This window comes from Gadus morhua, chromosome 17 (assembly GCF_902167405.1).
Source record: "Gadus morhua chromosome 17, gadMor3.0, whole genome shotgun sequence".
Taxonomy (NCBI): Eukaryota; Metazoa; Chordata; class Actinopteri; order Gadiformes; family Gadidae; genus Gadus; species Gadus morhua.
Window position 1 is genome coordinate 9,775,801 of NC_044064.1, and position 21,195 is coordinate 9,796,995.

Sequence of the window (21,195 nt, forward strand, 5' to 3'; positions counted from 1 at the left end):
GGACGCTACAGGGGGCGCTACAGGGGACGCTACAGGGGACGCTACAGGGGACGCTACAGGGGACGCTACAGGGGACGCTACAGGGGGCGCTACAGGGGGCGCTACAGGGGACGCTACAGGGGGCGCTACAGGGGACGCTACAGGGGACGCTACAGGGGACGCTACAGGGGGCGCTACAGGGGACGCTACAGGGGGCGCTACAGGGGACGCTACAGGGGACGCTACAGGGGACGCTACAGGGGACGCTACAGGGGACGCTACAGGGGACGCTACAGGGGACGCTACAGGGGACGCTACAGGGGACGCTACAGGGGACGCTCCGGCAGAGAACGGTTCTGCAGCGGGCTGCGCCTCAGAGACCCGGCCCGTCGCCCTCCATTCACAGCGTTACGACGTCACCAGTATATACAGTAGATGGGGTCATGACCAATCAAAATGTACTGTTGGATGCGAATAGGAGATGAGAAGGAAATAGGGCTGGGATAAAAAGGGCATTAGCTATTTCATAAAGCGAGTGCAAATGATGTGTCCTAGTGTCAACTTTCCGAAAGTAAAATTCTTATTATGACTCTTTTGTGACTGCTGTGGTTCAGGGGGTTGAGCTTCTCCCTGTCCTGCCCCCCTCTGAATCTCAAGGTGAACTAGCATCGAGTTCTTCCAGTGACCCACGTCTTCGGTCCCTTCCTCCCCTCCTCCAGGTTCCCAACGGGGGGGTCCAGCGGTTCCCCGGGCCCCCGGCGGCCCCCCAGTCTCTCCACCCTCAGGCGGCGTCCCAGGGCCACTACCCTCCCCCTAAGCCGGCCTTCTGGAACCCCGTCGCCAAGGGCAACGCGCCCTGGCAGCCCCAGACCGCCGAGCGCAAGAGCCTGGCTCCACACGAGTTCCAGGCGCGGACGGTAAGCCACTCCACTGAGCCATGGTACACCCATGGTGCACCCATGTTCCAGCCATGGTCCACGGTATGGCTGTGGTACACCGAGGGTACCACCGTGGCACAGTGTTGTTACCGGTCGTCGTGGCTACGCTCCGGGCTACCTTGAGCTTGCGTGGACGGATAGGATTTGCCAGCTTACACTGTCAAGCTTGTCTTATACAATTTAAATTAAAAACAATTCAATTTCAATTTTTGTCAATTTTTGTCTCACCTCTACTGGTCCATTGCTAGTACTATTGAAGTACTGGTTCCTGCTGGTGTTTGTGAAGGTTGAACAGTGTTTGTGTGTCGTTGACGTGTTGACGATCCTCTTCTTCCTTCTCCAGGAAACCAATAAGCCAGGCGGCTACGGCCACAAGCCCCCCGCCCCCGCATCCACTCATTCCACGCTCTCCCCCTCCATGGGGGGCTACCACCCCGGCCCCCAGAAGACGGGCTACCACCACCACTCCCACCACCTCCAGCAGCAACAACAACAACAACAACAACAACAACAACAACAACAGCCACCGGTGGTGAACCAGTCCCCCCACTCCTCGTACCCCCAGCCCGGGAGCGCCAAACCGGCCCCCGCCCCGCCCCGCCACCCCTCCCTGGAGCCCCACAGGGGCCACCAGGGGGCCTCCCACGCTCAGTCCCACCATACGCCACCCAGGGGTGCCAGGGAACCAGCCCCGCCGCCCCGGTCTTCACCAGCCAACCCCCCAGCCGCGACCAGCAGCAGCGTGCCTTACAGTCACTTCCAGCCTCACGCGGGGCTGGGGCACCCGGGCCCCCCCGCGCCCTCCCCCCAGCCCACCAGCAGCACCGCCGTACCTCAGCAGCAACCCGGCACCGCCCGCGACGACTGGAAGTACCAGGGCCGGGCGGGCAGCCACTCGCTGGTGAGTACCCTGAGAGGAGAGCCTCAGTCTGGAGCCAGAGGAAGTGTGGGCCTGCCCTGGGCCTGAAGGCTGACAAGACGCTGCTTATCCTTAGCCTCATAGCATTATTGTCTCGCTCATATTTTAGGGTTCATCATGTATGTAGCATCAAATATGCCCAAGTGAAATAGATGACTTGGGCCAGGGGTCACCAACCTTGTTGAACCTGAGAGCTACTTCATGGGTACTGAGTCATACGTAGGGCACCCAGTTCTATACACTCTTCTGAAATAACAAATTTGCTCAGTTTGCCTTTAGTTATATATTACTATTGATGATTAATGATACTCATCTATGTGAAGACATGTTAATTTGTTAAGTCATGTAAATGATTTCTCACAATAATTATCAACAATGACTTAAAAAAGGTGGGAAAGAGTTGTTCAAGAATGAGTAGTGCTGTTTTTAGAACAGGCCTGCGGGCGCCTCATGTGGTCCTTGCGGGCGCCCTGGTGCACTGTGCACTGTGTTGGTGACCCCTGACTTAGTCAGATTGTGATTATGGAATGTAACAAGCCCTCTGATTGGCCTAGGATGCAGCCAATGAGGCACAGTGAATCAGCATTTGACCAAAATGTGACTTGGGAAACTATGCTATGAGGCCACCAAATTCTTATGGGTTACTGTTACTCCCATGTTTATGAAGAATCAGACGCATCATTGATACAATTTGAAATGATCAAAGTCCTGGAAAAGCAGCGAGCAGTGTGTGGTTCTGTAGCTAACCAATCAGATGTCTTTGTGTTTTCCCCAGGAGGCGGGACTCTACAGGTCCACCCAGATCCTACCTCAGGGCCAACAGAGCCACGCCCCCTCGCTGCACCACTCCCACCCCCACCCCTTACACCACCACATCAGCGCCCCTCTAGTGAACCCCACCCGTACCCCTGTGATCACCCCCAACCCTCCTGCCCCTCAGCCCTCCTGCTCTGTTGGTGGCTACGGCATCAGCAGCAACAACAACCACAACAACAGTGGTAGCGTCATCGGCGGCCGACCCTCCGGGGCTGTTTCCACGGCAACCACAGGGAGCTGCTTGGTCAGGAACGGCGGAGGAGGCGGCGGCGGCGATGAACTCTGGCAACGAGAGCGGGCGCCGGCACCGCAGACCCCCAACCCCGCCCCCGCCCCCAACACCTTCCAGCGGGACGCCCTGCTGCAGTCGAGCTATCAGGGAACCCAGGCTGGCTCCGCCCAGCACCACCACCACCACCACCACCCACAGCACCACCACCCACAGCAGAGGGTGGTGCACCGACCACAGCATCAGGGAGCTCCCAGCGCCGCGCCCCCGCCCCCGCCCACCCAGGGAGAGAGCGCCTACTACCGACGGACCACAAAGGCGGAGCAGCACGGCACGCCCAAACCTCCACCCCCCCCGCCGCCGCCGCCGTCGTCCTCCGTGTCCTCGCCGGCGCTCTCCTCCTCCCTGTTCTCAGGTTTCCAGCGGGCGGGGGAGAGCGTGATCACCAGCAGACCCTCGTCAGTCCTCCCTCCCTCCTCTGGTTCCCTCAGCTCCTACACTCCCGTGGCTCCGTCGGGCCACCACCACCACCACCACCACCAGCACCACCAGCACCACCACCACGCCGCTGCTGCTGCTGCTGCCCGACACGCCCACCCCGGCCTCCCCAGAGTGGGGCACCAGCCAGGCTCCACCCCCCAGGGCACCGGCCTGGCCCGCGGCCAGCCCCAGCTGTGTGCTCCGGTGCCGGCCTCGCAGTCCATCGAGGAGGCCCTGGACAAACTGGACGCCGAGCTGGAGGGCCACATGCAGGCGGAGGAGACGAGGAAGAGGGCCAGGGAGGAGGAGGAGGAGAAGACAGAGAGGAAGAGGCGAGAGGAGGAGTGTCAGAAGAGGCGGGAGTGGGAGAGGCAACAGGAGGACAAGAGGAAGAAGGAGGAGGAGGAGGAGAGGAAGAGGCGAGAGCTGGAGAGGCAGGAGAGGAAGAGGAGGGAGCTGGAGAGGCAGGAGAGGAAGAGGAGGGAGCTGGAGAGGAAGGAGGAGGAGGAGTGCAAGAGGAGAGAATGGGAGCGGCTGGAAGAGGAGAGGAAGAAGCAGGAGGAGAAGAAACGGCAGAGGGAGTGGGAGAGGAAGGAGGAGGAGAAAAGACAGAGGGAGAGACAGGAGGAGGAGAAACGCCAGAGGGAGTGGGAGAGGAAGGAGGAGGAGAAACGGCAGAGGGAGACGCAGGAGGAGGAGAAAAAGCAGCGGGAGAGACAGGAGGAGGAGAAACAACGGAGGGAGTGGCAGGAAAAACAACGGAGGGAGTGGGAGAGGAAGGAGGAGGAGAAACGACAGTGGGAGAGGCAGGAGGAGGAGAGGAGGAGACTTCAGCTGCAGCAGAAGAGGAGGGAGGAGCAGGAGGCCAACGCTAAAGGCAGAAGAGAGCAGACGGCCATGGACAACCTGGAGAGACTGCTGGCAGGCGACTCCTCGCCGCCCCCCGCCCTCCCTCGCCTCTCAAGCCCCCCCGCCCCGTCTGCCTCAGTCACCCAGGCCTCACCCCCTTACCCCTGGCTGAGTCGCGGCGGGGTACCCCCCTGTCCTCCGTCGGCCCCGGCACCCAGCGCCGTCACCGCCGCCCCCGCCAGTACCCCCCTGGAACGACTGCGGCCGCCCCCCCTCACCCCCCAGACGGAGTACGCCAGAGAGAAGCAGCGGCAGAGAGAGCTGTGGGGCCACAGCCCCCCCACGCTGCACCACGCACCGGGGTTGACCCATTCCCCCTTCCCCCCGACGCTCGGCTCCCCCAAAGACCCTTTGAGGGGCCCGCAGCCCCCCAGATCCCACCCGGGGCCACTCCCCTCCCTGCCCACCCTTACGCTGGGGGAGCCCCCCAAGCTGTACCAGGCCTTCCCCAGGGAGGGGCCGCCACCCTCGGCCCCCGGGGGGCTGCTCCTCCGGCCCCTGGACGAGGACTCTGACGGCGGGCCCTTCGAGGAGGAGCCGTCGGAGCTGTCCACGCTGCTCCCCGACGGCCTGGCCAACATCATGGCCATGCTGGACGAGTCCATCCAGAAGGAGGAGGCCCTGTGCGTCGGCGGCCGCCCCCCCGGCGGCGACCCGGCGGCGGCTGCGGTGGGGGGCCCGGGCTACCCCTGCGCCCCGGACCTCATCCCGGCGCCCAAGCACCCGGCCAACCAGGAGGAGTTCGCCAGCCCCCCCGTGCTGAGCCGGCAGGGCTCGCTGGCCTCCCCCTGCAGCCGCACCTCCTCCTTCAACGAGGAGGACGAGGAGGGCCCCAAGGCGGCCCCCGGCGCCGGGCCCCAGCTCCTCCAGCGGCCCCGCGTGGGGCCGGGCCCCGAGGAGAACACCAACTACCGGCACAGCGACCTGGCCAAGCTGTACGGCCTCCCCGAGCTCAGCAAGAGCGAGGCGGACGAGGATGAGGACGAGGAGGAGTCGGAGACGCCCTCAAGCTCCCCGCCGCCGCCCCAGAGGCCCCACCTCCACCAGACGGGCGTCAGCAGTATGTTCAAGTCCCTGGCCACCGTCAAGGAGAGCCAGAGGTACGCGTACCGCGGCGGGCCCTTCGGCAGGCCGCCACCCTCCGCCCTGCTCGGGGTCAAGTACTCGTCGTCACTGTCGCTCGGGCCCCACATCCACCGGCAGCAGAAGGAGGGCAGCTCCCCCACCTCGGACCCCAGCCACCCGGGGTTCAGCCCCCCTGTGGCCCCCGACCCCAAGACCTCCCCGTATCCCCTGGCGGAGAGCAAGGCGGCGATAGCCGACGTTCGGAGGGAGGCGACGGACCAGAGGACGGCGTTCGTCCCCTCCACCGTGGAGCCGGCGGACATCAAGGAGGAGGCGATGGAGAAGCTCACCACCATCTCCGAGACCTCCCTGGCGGAGCTGGGCCGGAGCTGTGACATCCTCATCGGTCGGCACACCGACAAGAGGAGCTCCCCCGAGCGCCACATCAAGCTGGAGGACCGGGGACACGCGTCGCACGGGAAGGAGAAGGAGCGCGAGAGGACCAAGGACAAGAGCCGAGAGCGGGCGAGGGAGAGGGACGGGGAGACGAAGAGGAAGCACAGCCACAGCAAGAACCACGAGGAGCGCAAGGAGAGGAAGAAGCAGGAGCGGGAGAAGAGGGCCGACATGGCCTTCTCCTCCTCCTTCTCCTCCTCCTCCTCCCCCGCCCTGTCCTCCCACTCCAGCTCCGGCCACCGCAAGCGCCACAAGGAGGGCAAGAGCCACAAGGAGAAGGACCGGCGGATCCTCGGAGACCTGGACCTCCAGAGCAAGGAGCAGCGCGAGAAGAACCGCTCGCACGACAAGAAGAAGCAACGCAAGGACACGACGGCCGGCTCCGCCAGCGAGGGGGAGCCCGGCGAGTGGACGTCCAGGGGCGAGGCACCCTCCTCCTCTTCCTCCTCGTCGCCGAGCCGCCTGGACCCCGAGGCGGAGACGACGGCGGTGGCGGGCGCCGACGACTTCCTGAAGCTGAAGGCGCTCTCGGACGGGCCGCCCAAGGAGCTGAAGATCCGGCTGATCAAGGTGGAGAGCGGCGACCGGGAGACCTTCATCGCCTCGGAGGTGGAGGAGAAGAGGATCCCGCTGGAGGAGATCACCATTAGGAACAAGGCGGGGGAGATCATCAGGGCCTGCAAGTGAGTACCCCCCGAGGACCAGTCACCAGTGAGACTCATTGATATAAAGCCTTCTGAAACCCATGAATAATAAGTATAAGCTGAGGAGCAGGCATTTATTCTAGCTATTGGTTGCATTCACATTAACATGCTCAGAAAAGCCTCTGGACCTTTAAAGCATTTTAAAAATGAAAAGGAAGAATGGCCCAATATAAAGCTAAAGATGTTTTATTAGTTTTGGATTGGGATCCCAAAAGGAACGGCCCATCCCGCAGCATTACGTCTCCTGTGTTTGAGAGCCTTGATTGACCCTGTTCTCCGCGCTCCCAGGGGATCCAGGGTCAAGGGGAAGTTCAGAGAGTCCTACTTGCTTCCGGCCTTCTCCGTGAAGCCCCCCACCATGACCTCAGAGGTGCCCCTCCCCAGGGAGAAGCTCTACCCCCCGACGCCCAGCATTTATGTAAGTCGCCAAACGCGCTAAACCAATGAATGTCTGATGAAGCTTTGAATTAGACAACCATACCGTTCAGATTGGGTTGTGTGTTGTTCCTCTGGTTATTAGTGTTTTCAGGTGCTTATGATTTAAGTCTGCACAAGCCTATTTGTTTGATTACCTTATAGGGCTGAACGATCTATCGTTTTCGACCGAAAATCGCGATCTCAAGCATTACGATTTTGGGATCGTCAAAGCTGCGTTTTTTTTTTTTTTTTATTTTTTTTATTTTACAAAAGTGCAATTATTTTGATGCTGATGAGCCATTGAAGCAAGTTTACTTAAGAAAGAGGGCTCCCTTTTTATTTGACTTTTTTGGTCGTTGTTTCTTACGTACTTGAATAAACAGTCTTGCATTTGAAATCTGTTGCCAGCAGTTTTCATTATTGCATTACCTTAATGGAATTCATTGGTTATATTAATTTATACTGAAACTTGATTTAAAGAAAATAAATCGTGGTTGAAATCGAAACCGCAATCTCTACCAGAAAAATCGCAATTTCAATTTTTTCTTAAAATCGTTCAGCCCTATTACCTTATAAGCCTACCTCACAAACAATTGACAGCCGTACTTCAAATGACCGTGTCCATGATCTCGATCCTGTTCAGCTGGAGAGCAAGAGGGACGCCTTCTCCCCAGTGCTGCTGCAGTTCTGCACCGACCCCAAGAACCCTGTGACGGTCATCAGAGGCCTGGCTGGATCGCTTAGACTCAGTACGTACTCACACACTGCTAGTCTCACCTCCTCACTGTGGGGTCATTCAGCGGACGCTCTGATCAAAAGCGAGAGTGCACTCAGTTGGGTCCTTAGGAAGCAGATAGAGGGTATGGGGCATTACAACATCCTAGATTCATGGCACGTATGTGTTATATTGTCTCCTGACTACACACAAGGTGAATGACGTTAAATCATTATGTGCCACAACCAACCAGGTCACAAAGAAATGCCACAAAGAATGGACGTAAAGCAAGGACACTTTATTAAAATTAACCCAGAAGTTGATGGAGTAATTCTTGCAACCGGAGCTTAATAATAATAATAATAAGTTGGGTGGCTATAAGCCCTACCCACGCTCTTCCAGTAGAGGTAGACCCGACTGGGAACCCGCTCACACTAGAACCTCCCCCTCCTCCTCTAGACCTCGGACTGTTCTCCACCAAGTCCCTGGTGGACGCCAACGCGGAGCAGGCGGTGGAGGTCCGCACCCAGGTGCAGCAGCCCGCCGACGAGAACTGGGACCCCAGCGGCACGGGCCAGACCTGGCCCTGCGAGAGCAGCCGCTCCCACACCACCATCGCCAAGTACGCCCAGTACCAGGCCTCCAGCTTCCAGGAGAGCCTGCAGGTAAGAAGACCTCCCCGACACTCAGAGCCCCATCCCCTCGAACGGCCGTCACCCGGAGGCACCAGCGCTCCCAGCTCAGTGATGGCCCTCGTTGAACTCCTGTGTCTGTACGTATTTGGGTGTTAACATTTACATCCATGTGTCCGCAGGAGGAGAAAGGGAGTGAAGAGGAGGATGAAGAAGAGGGTGACAAGAAGGAGAAGAAGCCATTGAGTTGTCTTGACACCCCCAGCAAGGACCCACCTAAAGAAGCTGGCAGCAGGTAATAAGAAACGTCCCTCTATTTTAACTGGTAATAAAAAAACGCAAGTTAATGCGTGGTTTAATATCTATGTATGTGCTTTCCCCTCCGTCAGTGGTGAGCAGAAGCCAGTGGGGAAGATCATTAAATTCGGCACTAACATCGACCTCTCGGACCCCAAACGGTACGTAGTCAGGAACTCCAAACCGTCCGTCACCTCCTATCCAAACACAATACATTGATTTAACAAGAAGGCTAGACAATGGGGTTTTTACTTATTATAGATTGATCTTAAAGTATTGGGTTGAAGACCCCCTAATCCCCCCTGTTTCCCCCCCCCAGGTGGAAGTCCCAGCTGCAGGAGCTGCAGAAGCTGCCCGCCTTCATGCGCGTGGCGTCCAGCGGTAACATGCTGAGCCACGTGGGCCACACCATCCTGGGCATGAACACCGTGCAGCTCTACATGAAGGTCCCGGGCAGCCGCACCCCAGGTAAGACCCGCCCCCCAACTCGACCACCAATCGTCTGGTTGGGTGGTCCCGAGTCCCCCGATGACCTCATTCGTTTTTCAGTTGGTCGTAGAAAAAGGGAGTCATGCTAACATCCATTTTTTTTGGATTCAAGGAGGATAAGAAGTCTTATTTTTACCAAACCAGGAAACACTGAAAATGATCTGAAACCATATTCTTGCACCTTTTTATTGAGGCTTCCTCCTATGTCCAGATGTCCAATCAATGTAGTGATATCTCCTGACGCATACAGCCATGTAACCTTCCCTCCGTTGCCCCCCGCAGGTCACCAGGAGAACAACAACTTCTGCTCGGTCAACGTCAACATCGGCCCGGGGGACTGCGAGTGGTTCTCCGTGCACGAGAACTACTGGCACGCCATCAGCGACTTCTGTGAGAAGTAAGTGTCGTTCGGCCGATGGTGTCCACAGCAGGACCCGTCAAACCAGGTCCCTAGAGAGGGTCTGTTTACCTGTTGGGTGAACCGGGGCCCTTGAACACTTCTGGTACCGTTAGAGACGTCATGCCGACATTGGGAGCCTAACGTTGGGTTTCTGCTCAGGCACGGCGTGGACTACCTGACGGGGTCCTGGTGGCCAGTGCTGGAGGACCTCTACAAGGCCAACATCCCCGTGTACCGCTTCATCCAGCGGCCCGGGGACCTGGTGTGGATCAACGCCGGCACGGTGCACTGGGTCCAGGCCGTGGGCTGGTGCAACAACATCGCCTGGAACGTGGGTCCTCTCAATGGTGAGCCGGGCTGGAGCCGTGACACCCCATATATGGGCATGAGCTAGCTAGAAGCTGCGGGCTAATGCCACTGGATGCATTGACATTAATCGAGTAGTTAACCTGGCTTGTTGCTCCCCGAATGTTAACGCCTCTGTGTGTGCGCGTGTGTGTGTGTGTGTGTGTGTGTGTGTGTAGCATACCAGTACCAGCTGGCTCTGGAGCGGTTTGAGTGGAACGAGGTGAAGAAGGTGAAGTCCATCGTCCCCATGATTCACGTGTCCTGGAACGTGGCGCGCACCGTCAAGGTCACCGACCCCGACACCTTCAAGATGCTCAAGTGAGTGGGGGAGAAAAATGGTCATCTAAAGGGGAAATATTTAGTAATTGGTGTGAGATGGAGCCAGCTAATGCAGTAGGGTGTTATCGTTGTAGGAAGCTTACTTTGTATCTCCATCTGCAGGCACTGTCTCCTGCAGTCCATGAAACACATCCAGGTGCTGAGAGACCAGCTGGTGGCCGGGGGCAAGAAGATCTCCTACCAGAGCCGCGTCAAGGACGAGCCCGCCTACTACTGCAACGAGTGTGACGTGAGTACACAGCCCTATTGTTTAGCCTCGCTATTCTGAAGGCCTCATGATAGTGAAGGATAGCGTGATGGCCACCCCCCCCCCCCCCCCCCCCCGAAATTTTATCTGTGGCCATCTGCGAACAAAATCCCCTAACTGATCCCCAATGCAATTGAATTCCCATCCAAGCCATGAAACGGGATCTTTCAAACTACCTGCCCCACGTTGCACGTTCCACTGATGTCAATGGCGCGTTGTGTCCACCAGGTGGAGGTGTTTGACCTGCTGTTCGTGACCAGCGAGAGCAGCAGCAGGAAGACGTACGTGGTGCACTGTGAGGACTGCGCCCGCCACCGCAGCCCCAGCCTGGCCAATGTGGTGGTGCTGGAGCAGTACCGCATCGACGAGCTCATGACCGCCTACGACTCCTTCAACCTGGTAAGAGCCCTCCCCACCACCTCATACTCTGGCTCGCCTGTCGCCCCGCCCGTCTGGAGTGATCCTGACGTCTCTCTCTCACTCTCTCCCTGCAGTCGTCCGTGTCTGGCTCCCGGTGACAGCCCTCCACCTCCTCTCAGTCATAACCAAAACTCCTGCCAGCCGGGACAAAACACAGCATTTCACTTTGCAACTGTCATTATAAAAAAATCAAACCTTTTTTTCTTTTTTACTACTGCTAATACTTGCCGAACAGCCAACGGAAAATACCAGTTTACATAGCATTCAAAAACCGCCAATCAAAAAAACGCCAGTTTACTCTCAGAAGGTGCACTCCGCCAGCCAGTTGCCCTGGCAACGGTGAACTTGACGACCACGGTGCAGTCAGTGCTGCCATTGAACAAACGAAATAGGAGCGGTCTGACGGCATGTTTTAATTGTTTTTTTTTACCGTGTTGAATACTGAATTTTGTACATGCTGTTTGCGATTATCGTGGAGTGCTTTTATGAGAAAAAAATAATTTATTGTGTTGAGTTTTTTTCTAAACTAGATCAGCCTAGATATATACCACATTGGCCTTGTCACTTGTATTTAGAAAAATACTAAGAATAGAGATATGAACATTTTCTAAAGCATTAAGAATATGAGAAAAAAACGGTTTGGAATGCTTCAAAACATACGGGTTGCATAGACTTTGGTTTTTTTCGGGACTTCATCTTGAATTTTTTTTTTGTCATTCAGAATCGTGATGTGTGAATCTTGTTTTTATTATGACATTCTACATATTTTATTTCCTTGTTGAGAGTTAATATTGACCATCAGGTTGTAATTGTCTAAAAGCGATCGTCATCAAGTGGGTTTTGTTTGTGTGTATCATAACTGCCGAATGTTTCCCCTTACATTGTACATGTCTCTGTTCCTCTTTCCTTTATTTAAAAGTGTTTCTCTTCTATTTATTGGACATTGGTTTTCTCCATAGGATCGTTCATCAAAAGGTGCTAAGTGTCCCCTTTGTGTCTGTTTGGTATAAAGTGTGGACTAAAGAAATACGAGGTCGGGCGAGGGACTACTGTTTACCTGGTGCTTAGCTCTCTCCCCCCTCCATCTTTATCTTGGACATAACACCACGTTTCCCCTGTAGCTCACATAGACGATACTACTAACAGAACGCTGTCATTGTGTGTGTGTGTGTGTGTTTATTAGAGATGAGAAACAGTTATTTTGTTTATCGTGTTTTCATTTCTCTTCTGGGTTTATGATTTTTTTTTATTCCATAGGGGGCAGGGTACTTATTAAGATGAGATTTTAATGATATTATCTGTTGAATACTATGGGATAGATGGTGCTAAATGTTATTTTTGAACACTTTTTTTTTGTTTTTCCTTGTTCGTTATCTTTTTAAATGAGATTTCTATTTTTCCTGTTGCAATACACCTTCCCCCTCTATTTCCCTTTGTGGTCGATTATTTAAAACTGCACTGTTTAAAGAATTTACACACCAACACTTGCATACACACACACACCAAACTGAGCCAGACATGTCTTAAAACACTTTGTGAACTTGTGTGACATTACTATGAATATTAATAAACGCTTTTTGATAAACTCAAAGGGTTTCATTCGTATTTATTATTTTAGGGTTCATAGATGACCACCGCATTTATTTTAATATTGATGAAAAAATTGAGTGTCTGTTTTGTGACTTCCTGAGACAGAGCGCAAATTGGATGTCACGGAATACGTTGTCTTTCAGTTGCGATATTTATGCTCACATGACCTCATAAGCAGCGTAGAAAAGAGCTGTTGCCTAGCGGAACTCTGACTCACCCTTTCAGCTGTAGGGATGGCAGCAGCAGCGGTGGCTTCCTGCCGTTTCTGGCTCCAACACATTGTCACTCCGAGCGCGTCGACCTTTGACGAACGGTCAGTGACTTTGGCTTCAGCAACGCACAAGGGTACCCTTTTGCGTCAGAAAGGTTACCCTTGTGCTTATTTTTTCCTACGCATGGGGTTTTCAACTCGTTACAATGTAGGCCTCCCTCCCTACGTTTTATTGAACATATCGCTGGGTTCCCTTGACATCAAGCCAACGGCTTTTTCCATTGGATTTTGGATGATTGTATTTTGCATTTTTGAAGCACCTCCTCAAAAACTGACAATAAATAAAAAGAACAGTAATATCGAAATGTAAACCAATGCATTCTGAATGGGAGTTTTTCTCTGATTTTTCCATTCTACACAGACCGAAATGTAAACCCATGCAAATAAAGGCTCCATGGTCATAATAATTTAAATATAATTAATCTCCAGAGTGTGTAGGGTATGAATGTATGTATATATTATTATATATATTATTATGCAGGTGCAGTGGAGAGCACTATTGGATAGCACTCAGGAGACCAGAGTGCAAATTCCTGTTAAATTTCTGTTTAATGTATGTGAATTAACTAAAGGGTAAGTCTAGTAAGTCTAATAAGTCTGTAAAGTCTGTTATGATATTTCTATTGAACTGATGGATATAGCCTTCGACCACAGAATGATCCCAATCTCCATGGGGAAGTGGAGAGAGCAGTTGGCTGACCCTCCTGAGACCGGGGTTCAAGTACAACTAATGTTCTCTAATGTTTTTTCTATATCATGTGAGTTGTAAAGTCAAGTCTAACCGCCATCAACAAAATCGTCAAATCATCAAAAGTCAGATGCAGGTTAGAGTCCCAGCTCACAGGGATTAAGAATTTGCTCATCCTTTCTTGCTGAGCCTAGATTCTGTTCACCGCTTAGACCCAGGGTTTGAGTCCCCTGATGGAGTAAGTACCTTAATGGATACCTCTTATTTCTAGACTGTGTGAATGGTAAAGTCAAGTATAACTTCCAAAAATGATCTGCATAGTGTCTTGGTGGTGCAGCGGTCAGGGCTGTTGGTTAATGCTCTGTAGACTCATGTTCGAGTCCCCGCACGCACGGCTAATAAGAATGATGAGCTTCCAGTCACTATGTAGGTTCAGGTGCCCTGCTCAGAACCAGGGTTCAAGAGGTACCGTACCGGATACATCTTATTTCTCTATCATGTGAATGGTAAAGTCAAGTATAACCTCCAAAAATAATCTGGTAAGCGTCTTGGTGGTGAAGCGGTCAGAGGCAGTGGTTTAACGCTCTGTAGACTCCGGTTCGAGTCCCCGCTCACCCGGCCACCAAGAAGGGAGTACCCCCAAACGGTCCCCAACGTGGCAGAACCCTCCCATCCCCCCCTTCAGAGGGGCTGGGGGGGGGTGTTAGGACTAAAAGGGTCTTGCTACTTTTTTTAACATCCCTCGGCCCCAAACAACAAAAAACACATCTTTCTTGAAAAAAAACACACAAAAAACACAATTTAAACAAAAAAACACACAAAAAAGAAAAAAAAACTTAAAAAACCAGTTTTAGAAAAAAAAACACTTTTTTTTAAAAAACACCTTTAAAAAAAAAAACACTTTAAAAAAACACCTTTTTTTAAAAAACACCAAAACACCTTTTTTAAAAAACACATTTTTCAAAAAAAACAACACATTTTTTTTTTTAAACACTTTTTTTAAAAAAAACACACCATTTTTTAAAAAAAACACATTTTTTTTTTAAAACAAACACTTTTTTTTTAAAAAAACACACCTTTTTTAAAAAAATAACACAATTTTTTAAAAAAAAAACACCATTTAAAAAAAAAACACTTTAAAAGAACACCTTTTTTTAAAAAACACACTTTTTTTTAAAAAAAAACACAATTTAAAAAAAAAAACACTAAAAAAACACCTTTTTTAAAAAAAAAACACCTTTTTAAAAAGAAAAACACTTTAAAAAAACACCTTTTTCAAAAAAAAAAACACCAAAAAGAACATTTTTTCCAAAAAAGAAACACCTTTTTAAAAAAAACACCAAAAAAAATAAACCTTTTCAAAAGTTTCATCAAAAAGGGAAACTTTTAAAAAGTTTCCCTTTTAAAGTAGTCCTTACCACAAGTAGCAAGACCCCTTTAGTCCTTACCGCAAGACCCCTTTAGTCCTTACCGCAAGTAGCAAGACCCCTTTAGTCCTTACCCCCCCCCCCACCCCCCCCAGAGAGGGGGGGTGGGGTTCTGCTGTACGTGCCAACGTGGTGGTGTGCCGACCTTGGTGTACTCTTATCTTGGTGGCCGTGTGAGCGGCGACTCGAACCTGAGTCTACAGGGCGTTAACTACCCGTTAACCATCAGCCCTGACCGCTGCACCAACAAGACACTATGCAGATCATTTTTGGAGGTTATACTTGACTTTACCATTCACATGATTGAGAAATAAAATGTAACCATTAACGTTCCTCTGGTGGCCATGTAAGCAGGGACTCGAACCTTAGTCTACAGAGCGTTAACCAACAGCCCTGACCGCAGCACCACCCAGACGCTTACCAGTACATGTTTGGAGGTTATACTTGACTTTACCATTCACATGATAGAGAAATAAGATGTATCCATTACGGTACCTCTTGAACCCTAGTTCTGAGCAGAGAACCTGAACCTACATAGTGTCTGATAGGTCATCATGAAGGTCAGCTTCTTATTGGCCGTGCGTGCATGCGGGGACTCGAACCTACACCTGCAGAGTGTTAACCCACAGCCCTTACCGCCACACCACCAAGACACAGATTATGAGGTTTTGGAGGTTATAATTGACTTTACAATTCACAGTCTAGAAATAAGAGGCATCCATTATGGTACTTACTCCATCAGGGAACTTAAACCCTGGTTCTGAGCAGGGAACCCGAACCTACACAGTGTCTGAAAGCTCATCATGAAGGTCAGCTTCTTATTGACCGTGCGAGCGGGGACTCGAACCTGCACCTGCAGAGTGTTAACCCACAGCCCTTACCACCACACCACCAAGAAGCAGATCAAGATGTTTTGGAGGTTATGCTTGACTTTACAATTCACAGTCTAGAAATAAGAGGTATCCATTAAGGTACTTATTCCATCAGGGTTCTTAAACCCTGGGTCTAAGCGGTGAACAGAATCTAGGCTCAGCAAGAAAGGATGAGCAAATTCTTAATCCCTGTGAGCTGGGACTCTAACCTGCGTCTGACTTTTGATGATTTGACGATTTTGTTGATGGCGGTTAGACTTGACTTTACAACTCACATGATATAGAAAAAACATTAGAGAACATTAGTTGTACTTGAACCCCGGTCTCAGGAGTGTCAGCCAAATGCTCTCTCCACTTCCCCATGGAGATTGGGATCATTCTGTGGTCGAAGGCTATATCCATCAGTTCAATAGAAATATCATAACAGACTTTCACAGACTTATTAGACTTACTAGACTTACCCTTTAGTTAATTCACATACATTAAACAGGAATTTAACAGGAATTTGCACTCTGGTCTCCAGAGTGCTATCCAATAGTGCTCTCCACTGCACCATTGTTCAACTCCTGCTGATGTTTGTTTCAAGTAAGATAGAGCAAAGATACTATAACTCTGCAAATCAATAGGTGCGGCTGTCGAAAGCAAATGCTAACCCGGGGAATTCCCCTTCTTGACGCACAATGATGAATTTGGGATTAAACAAATCGTCTCAATCTGGGTAAAACAGGCCAATTTTCATATACCTCTGCGTATCCCTTTCAATTCCTTTGAAGGTCTTGGAAGGCCTATATTTTATCTCCAGCCATTTCCAGCCAAAATCAAAGTGGAAAAACATCTTTGATATCACAGGGAAATAAATGTTTCTACTTCAATGTATATCTTGTTCCTAGATTTGTGGTTTGAGGGATTATCCTAGGCGTCATCCAACTCATTGGCTTCCTTCCAACTTTATCGGATTCGCAATTGACTCCGACTGATCCCTTCGGTTTTACAGTAGGCAACAGAAATCTAAAATAAGATTGATCTCATTCGTATCAAATGTACTGTTTCATGTCCTGTTTTATCTGCTGTTGAAGACTTCCATCATTGGTTCGACCCGTGGTTAAATTCATCAGACTTATCCGTTTCACCGGTTCGTCAGGGCCCATGAGATTGGTCTCGATAATGTTGTGTCCTTTCCTCTGTTTCTACGGCTGTTGAATTCGGCGGAACGGCTTTACATCTGAATAGTAATATGAGAAAAGAAGGTCAGGTTATGCAAAAGACTACAATGACGAGCATCAAAACAGACAAAAAGTAAAAAAGTAAAAGCAAAAGTACAAGAAAGCAAGACATCGGCGATCACAACTGACTCAAAAACACACCCTCTCAGCACTATAACAACGCGTATGAATGTTGTCACCAATTACATTTTTCCATCACAGTATGCTTGGTACCTTGCCATGGAGGCACCGTTTGACTTCACTGTTGGAAGTCGGCATTACATTAAATGAAAAAAGAGCTGACGATTGAATAGATATGTTTGAAAAAAGAATTGGATTTTTGACAAATGTAAGTTTACAACATCGAAAAATTCATACTTGTATACATATTTTATCATTGTCAATTCTTGAAATATCCCCTTACTTTAGAAAGACATGCCTGTCCTCAGAAAATGGTGGTGCACAGTACTGCTTGAGAACTTATGAATATATACCTCAACCCCAATATTAACAAAATATGTATAATTCCTACAATCATTTCTCTTTATTTATACAGGCACGGCAGAAGGTTCCCACACTTCATGGAGGAGGCCAAACAAATGGCGGCTGGACTACTTCCACTAGTCTTCAGACTGAAGCGAAAAAGAGAAGTGAATGACGTTTCCAGCGACAGAATACAAATAATTTATATAATAATATATACATACATTCATACCCTACACACTCTGGAGATTAATTATATTTAAATTATTATGACCATGGAGCCTTTATTTGCATGGGTTTACATTTCGGTCTGTGTAGCATGGAAAATCAGAGAAAAACTCCCATTCAGAATGCATTGGTTTACATTTCGATATTTGGAGCACTGTTCTTTTTATTTATTGTCAGTTTTTGAGGAGGTGCTTCAAAAATGCAAAATGCAATCATCCAAAATCCAATGGAAAAAGCCGTTGGCTTGATGTCAAGGGAACCCAGGGCGACGCTCACTTCCGGGTTGGCCAACATACGTCATCCCTCCGCCACTCTGTACTGTAAAAACACATGTTCAAGTCGAATGATAATGCATGAATTTATTCTTTATTCTGGCATAGTAACACAGTAAATAAATGGCAAAAAATAGGCTGAGAACAAATTCGTATTTGCAATATGTTCAATAAAACGTAATCACGGACAAAATACGTTTTTCAGACAAACGTAATTGAGAATGCAGAATAGTTCTCTGGGAACGTAATTTTGATGAGATAGGGTTGCTCTGTCAGTTGTCAAAAAAAGCGGACGGACGTGGTCTCTATAGCAACGACCTCAGCTACCCAACACTGATCAAAAAAATTATTGTTTCTCTCAATCAAAGCACAAAACAGGACAACTGATGTCCATAGCCTTAACCCATACATGTTGTGTAATTAACAAGGACACGTTGGTGTAGTTGTGTTGAGGAATGTCACAGATTTCACTGTAAAATCGCCGTTAATGTGCAGCCATCGGGTCTTCCGTTAGCCAATGGGATGAATGCTCATAGCTTCATATATTGCACTGGAGGGATTACATTGTAATGAATGGAAAACCCCCTGCGTCGAAAAAAGAAGCACAAGGTCCTCCGTTAGCAAATGAGATTAATGCTCATAGCGTCTCTGTGCAGCCATCGGGTCCCCCGTTAGCCAATGGGATGAATGCTCATAGTCATAGCTTCATATAATGCCGTGGAGGGAGGCCTACGGCAATACATGGACCCCTGGACGTCTCCGCCTCGGGGTCCAGGCGGCTCGGCGACGAGGAGGAAGAGGAGGAGGGCGCCTCGCCCCTGGACGTCCACTCGCCGGGCTCCCCCTCGCTGGCGGAGCCGGCCGTCGTGTCCTTGCGTTGCTTCTTCTTGTCGTGCGAGCGGTTCTTCTCGCGCTGCTCCTTGCTCTGGAGGTCCAGGTCTCCTAGGATCCGCCGGGCTCTTGCCCTCCTTGTGGCGCTTGCGGTGGCCGGAGCCGGAGTGGGAGGACAGTGCGGGGGAGGTGGAGGAGGAGAAGGCCATGTCGGCCCTCTTCTCCCGCTCCTGCTTCTTCCTCTCCTTGCGCTCCTCGTGGTTCTTGCTGTGGCTGTGCTTCCTCTTCGTCTCCCCGTCCCTCTCCCTCGCCCGCTCTCGGCTCTTGTCCTTGGTCCTCTCCCTATATTGCCGTGGAGGGAGACCTACATTGTAACGAGTTGAAAACCCCATGCGTCGAAAAAAGAAGCACAAGGGTACCCTTTTGCGTCAGAGGCTGAAGCCAAAGTCACTGACCGTTCGTTCGACGCGCTCGGAGTGAGAATGTGTTGCTGACTCCCCTGTCAGCTGAAGGGATGGCAGCGGTGGCTTCCTGCCGTCTCTGACTCCCCTGTCAGCTGAAGGGATGGCAGCAGAAGTGGTGGCTTCCTGCCGGCTCTGTGGGGGAAGTCTTCGAACCCGGCGACCAGCACCTCGTTCCGCTTTCAAATGGAGGCATAAAATATCACCTTCTGTCCATTCTTTTTTATCAAAAGCCTTTTACCCCCACACATCAAAATAGTTGAGATACGAGCCAGTCACTGTGTACACACACAGGGAACCCAAAAGGGAAGAACAGTTGTCGTGGCAACAGTGCTCGGAATACCAGGAACAGGAAATGTTATGAACCTTCCGTTTCCCAACTGATAGTTCTTGGAAAAAGACAGTAGAGGCAGATCTACAGCCAAAAGTCTGGTTACACAACTATCACACAAAGATGAACAGTGTTATTTTGATAACGCAAAATGCTAAACTACAGTATCACGAATTTCTGTACGCAAGTGGGATGTATGCAATGTATGCAAGTGGGATCCACTCATTGACGCCTCAAAGTTTCCGATGGCCCTCACGGCTTCCATAGTGTGAAAGTCCAACAAATTTTCCGAATGCAAATGAGTGGTTTGAACATTTTGCACAATTTTGATGATATTGCACAGCAGGACCAGCGCATGTTAGCGCCTCTTATTAGTAGGCAGGGCTTTTTGGTATCTTTTGGCCAAGTTTAAACTTTGAAATAGAAGCAAATTAGGTTCATTATTAAAAACCCTTCTAAAATCCTCAACCCACCTGCTTGCTGCAGGACTGAGTTCCGATTGAGCTCCTCCTCTACGCTCCCTGTCCTCTCCTTCAACCCACTCCTGTTGTGTGACGCACAATATCCACAAGTAGATCTCAGGCTCGTCTGATGTTAATGTGAAGATCGATAGCCCTTCCCCACAGACTTATACGCCCCAATCAACAGGGATGAAGCGAAGGAACGGTAAACACACACAGAGCGCTCAAAGCAGGGAAGATGATGCAGGAAGGCTCTGCATCAGTTAAGAGTGATTACAGGAACCATCTCTCTCCTATCTGTTAACTGACCCCCTCCTCCTCCACCTCCACCTCTCTCCCTCCCCCCATGCCTTCTTTGTTCCTCCTAAGTCCCCTCCTTCCCTCAACCCTACTCCCCCTTTGTTCCTCCCCCCCTCCCTCCCTGGAAGTTCATCTCCATGTCAGAACCCTGATGTGGCCGATTGTGTTTCATCACAAAATGTAAACAGTCACGAAACATAAACTGCCAGAAGTTGGGACTTGTGGTGCAACGAACACGAACCTCTGCATCCCGTACGGCCCCCCCACCGCGCCGGAGCTGCTCCCCAGCCAGCCCCCACCCAAACCACAGCAGAAGACTGGAAAGGCTCCGTCAACGTCTCCGTTGACTCCTTATATAAACAGGCAACATGTGTGACCCCCGGTAGCCCCCCAACCCCCCCCCGACCTGGTCTCTGCAGGCACTCTGCCGACCTCAACTTATCAGACCAGCCGCCCTCACTCTCCCCTACCCCCGCCCTGCCACAGGAACAACAGGAGGACGGAGGGGGCGCAGTTCAAGAACAGGGCCAGGCTGTTCCACAGGGGGAGTGGGGGTGGGGGACTTTAGACCTAGCTGGTGTTGGGAGAGAAAGTTGGATCGAGGGAGAGGGGGTGTGTGTGGCTGGCGGTGAGGGGGGGAATTCCTAAGAGGGGTTCTCACACCACATAAGCGGCGGCGGGGGGGGGGGTCCTGTATGGTGGTGGTGGTGGGGGGGCTGTCCTGTGTGGAGGAGGAGGACCAGGCTGCAATACCAAGAGACAGCGAGAGAGCGAGAGACACACACGCACACACGCACAGACAGAGAGATCTGATGAATACCGAGCAAGATTCACAACCTTCGTCTTTGGATCGACGGCCCACTTCAGTCGAACTTGGGTCAGGACTCTAATCGGTTCCAACACCAGCGGTTGCTGGGAGGAGGAGGAGGAGGAGGAGGAGGAGGAGGAGGAGGAGGAGGAGGAGGAGGAGGAGGAGGAG

General features: G+C 51.2%; 1 protein-coding gene across 1 annotated transcript in view; it reads left to right on the plus strand.

The window, feature by feature from the left end:
- Window positions 1-12,390, plus strand: part of kdm6ba (lysine (K)-specific demethylase 6B, a) — a 45,445-nt gene extending 33,055 nt beyond the window's left edge. Inside the window, exons 10-25 of the mRNA XM_030338323.1 lie at window positions 699-896; window positions 1,261-1,818; window positions 2,612-3,705; window positions 4,246-6,474; window positions 6,784-6,913; window positions 7,556-7,661; window positions 8,087-8,292; window positions 8,442-8,554; window positions 8,649-8,717; window positions 8,876-9,024; window positions 9,328-9,442; window positions 9,605-9,792; window positions 9,970-10,111; window positions 10,235-10,361; window positions 10,608-10,778; window positions 10,874-12,390. Of these exons, the coding sequence (XP_030194183.1) occupies window positions 699-896; window positions 1,261-1,818; window positions 2,612-3,705; window positions 4,246-6,474; window positions 6,784-6,913; window positions 7,556-7,661; window positions 8,087-8,292; window positions 8,442-8,554; window positions 8,649-8,717; window positions 8,876-9,024; window positions 9,328-9,442; window positions 9,605-9,792; window positions 9,970-10,111; window positions 10,235-10,361; window positions 10,608-10,778; window positions 10,874-10,897 (5,619 nt within the window). The 3' untranslated portion in view covers window positions 10,898-12,390. The remainder of the gene's footprint in view (window positions 1-698; window positions 897-1,260; window positions 1,819-2,611; window positions 3,706-4,245; window positions 6,475-6,783; window positions 6,914-7,555; window positions 7,662-8,086; window positions 8,293-8,441; window positions 8,555-8,648; window positions 8,718-8,875; window positions 9,025-9,327; window positions 9,443-9,604; window positions 9,793-9,969; window positions 10,112-10,234; window positions 10,362-10,607; window positions 10,779-10,873) is intronic.
- The last annotated feature ends 8,805 nt before the right edge of the window (window positions 12,391-21,195 follow it).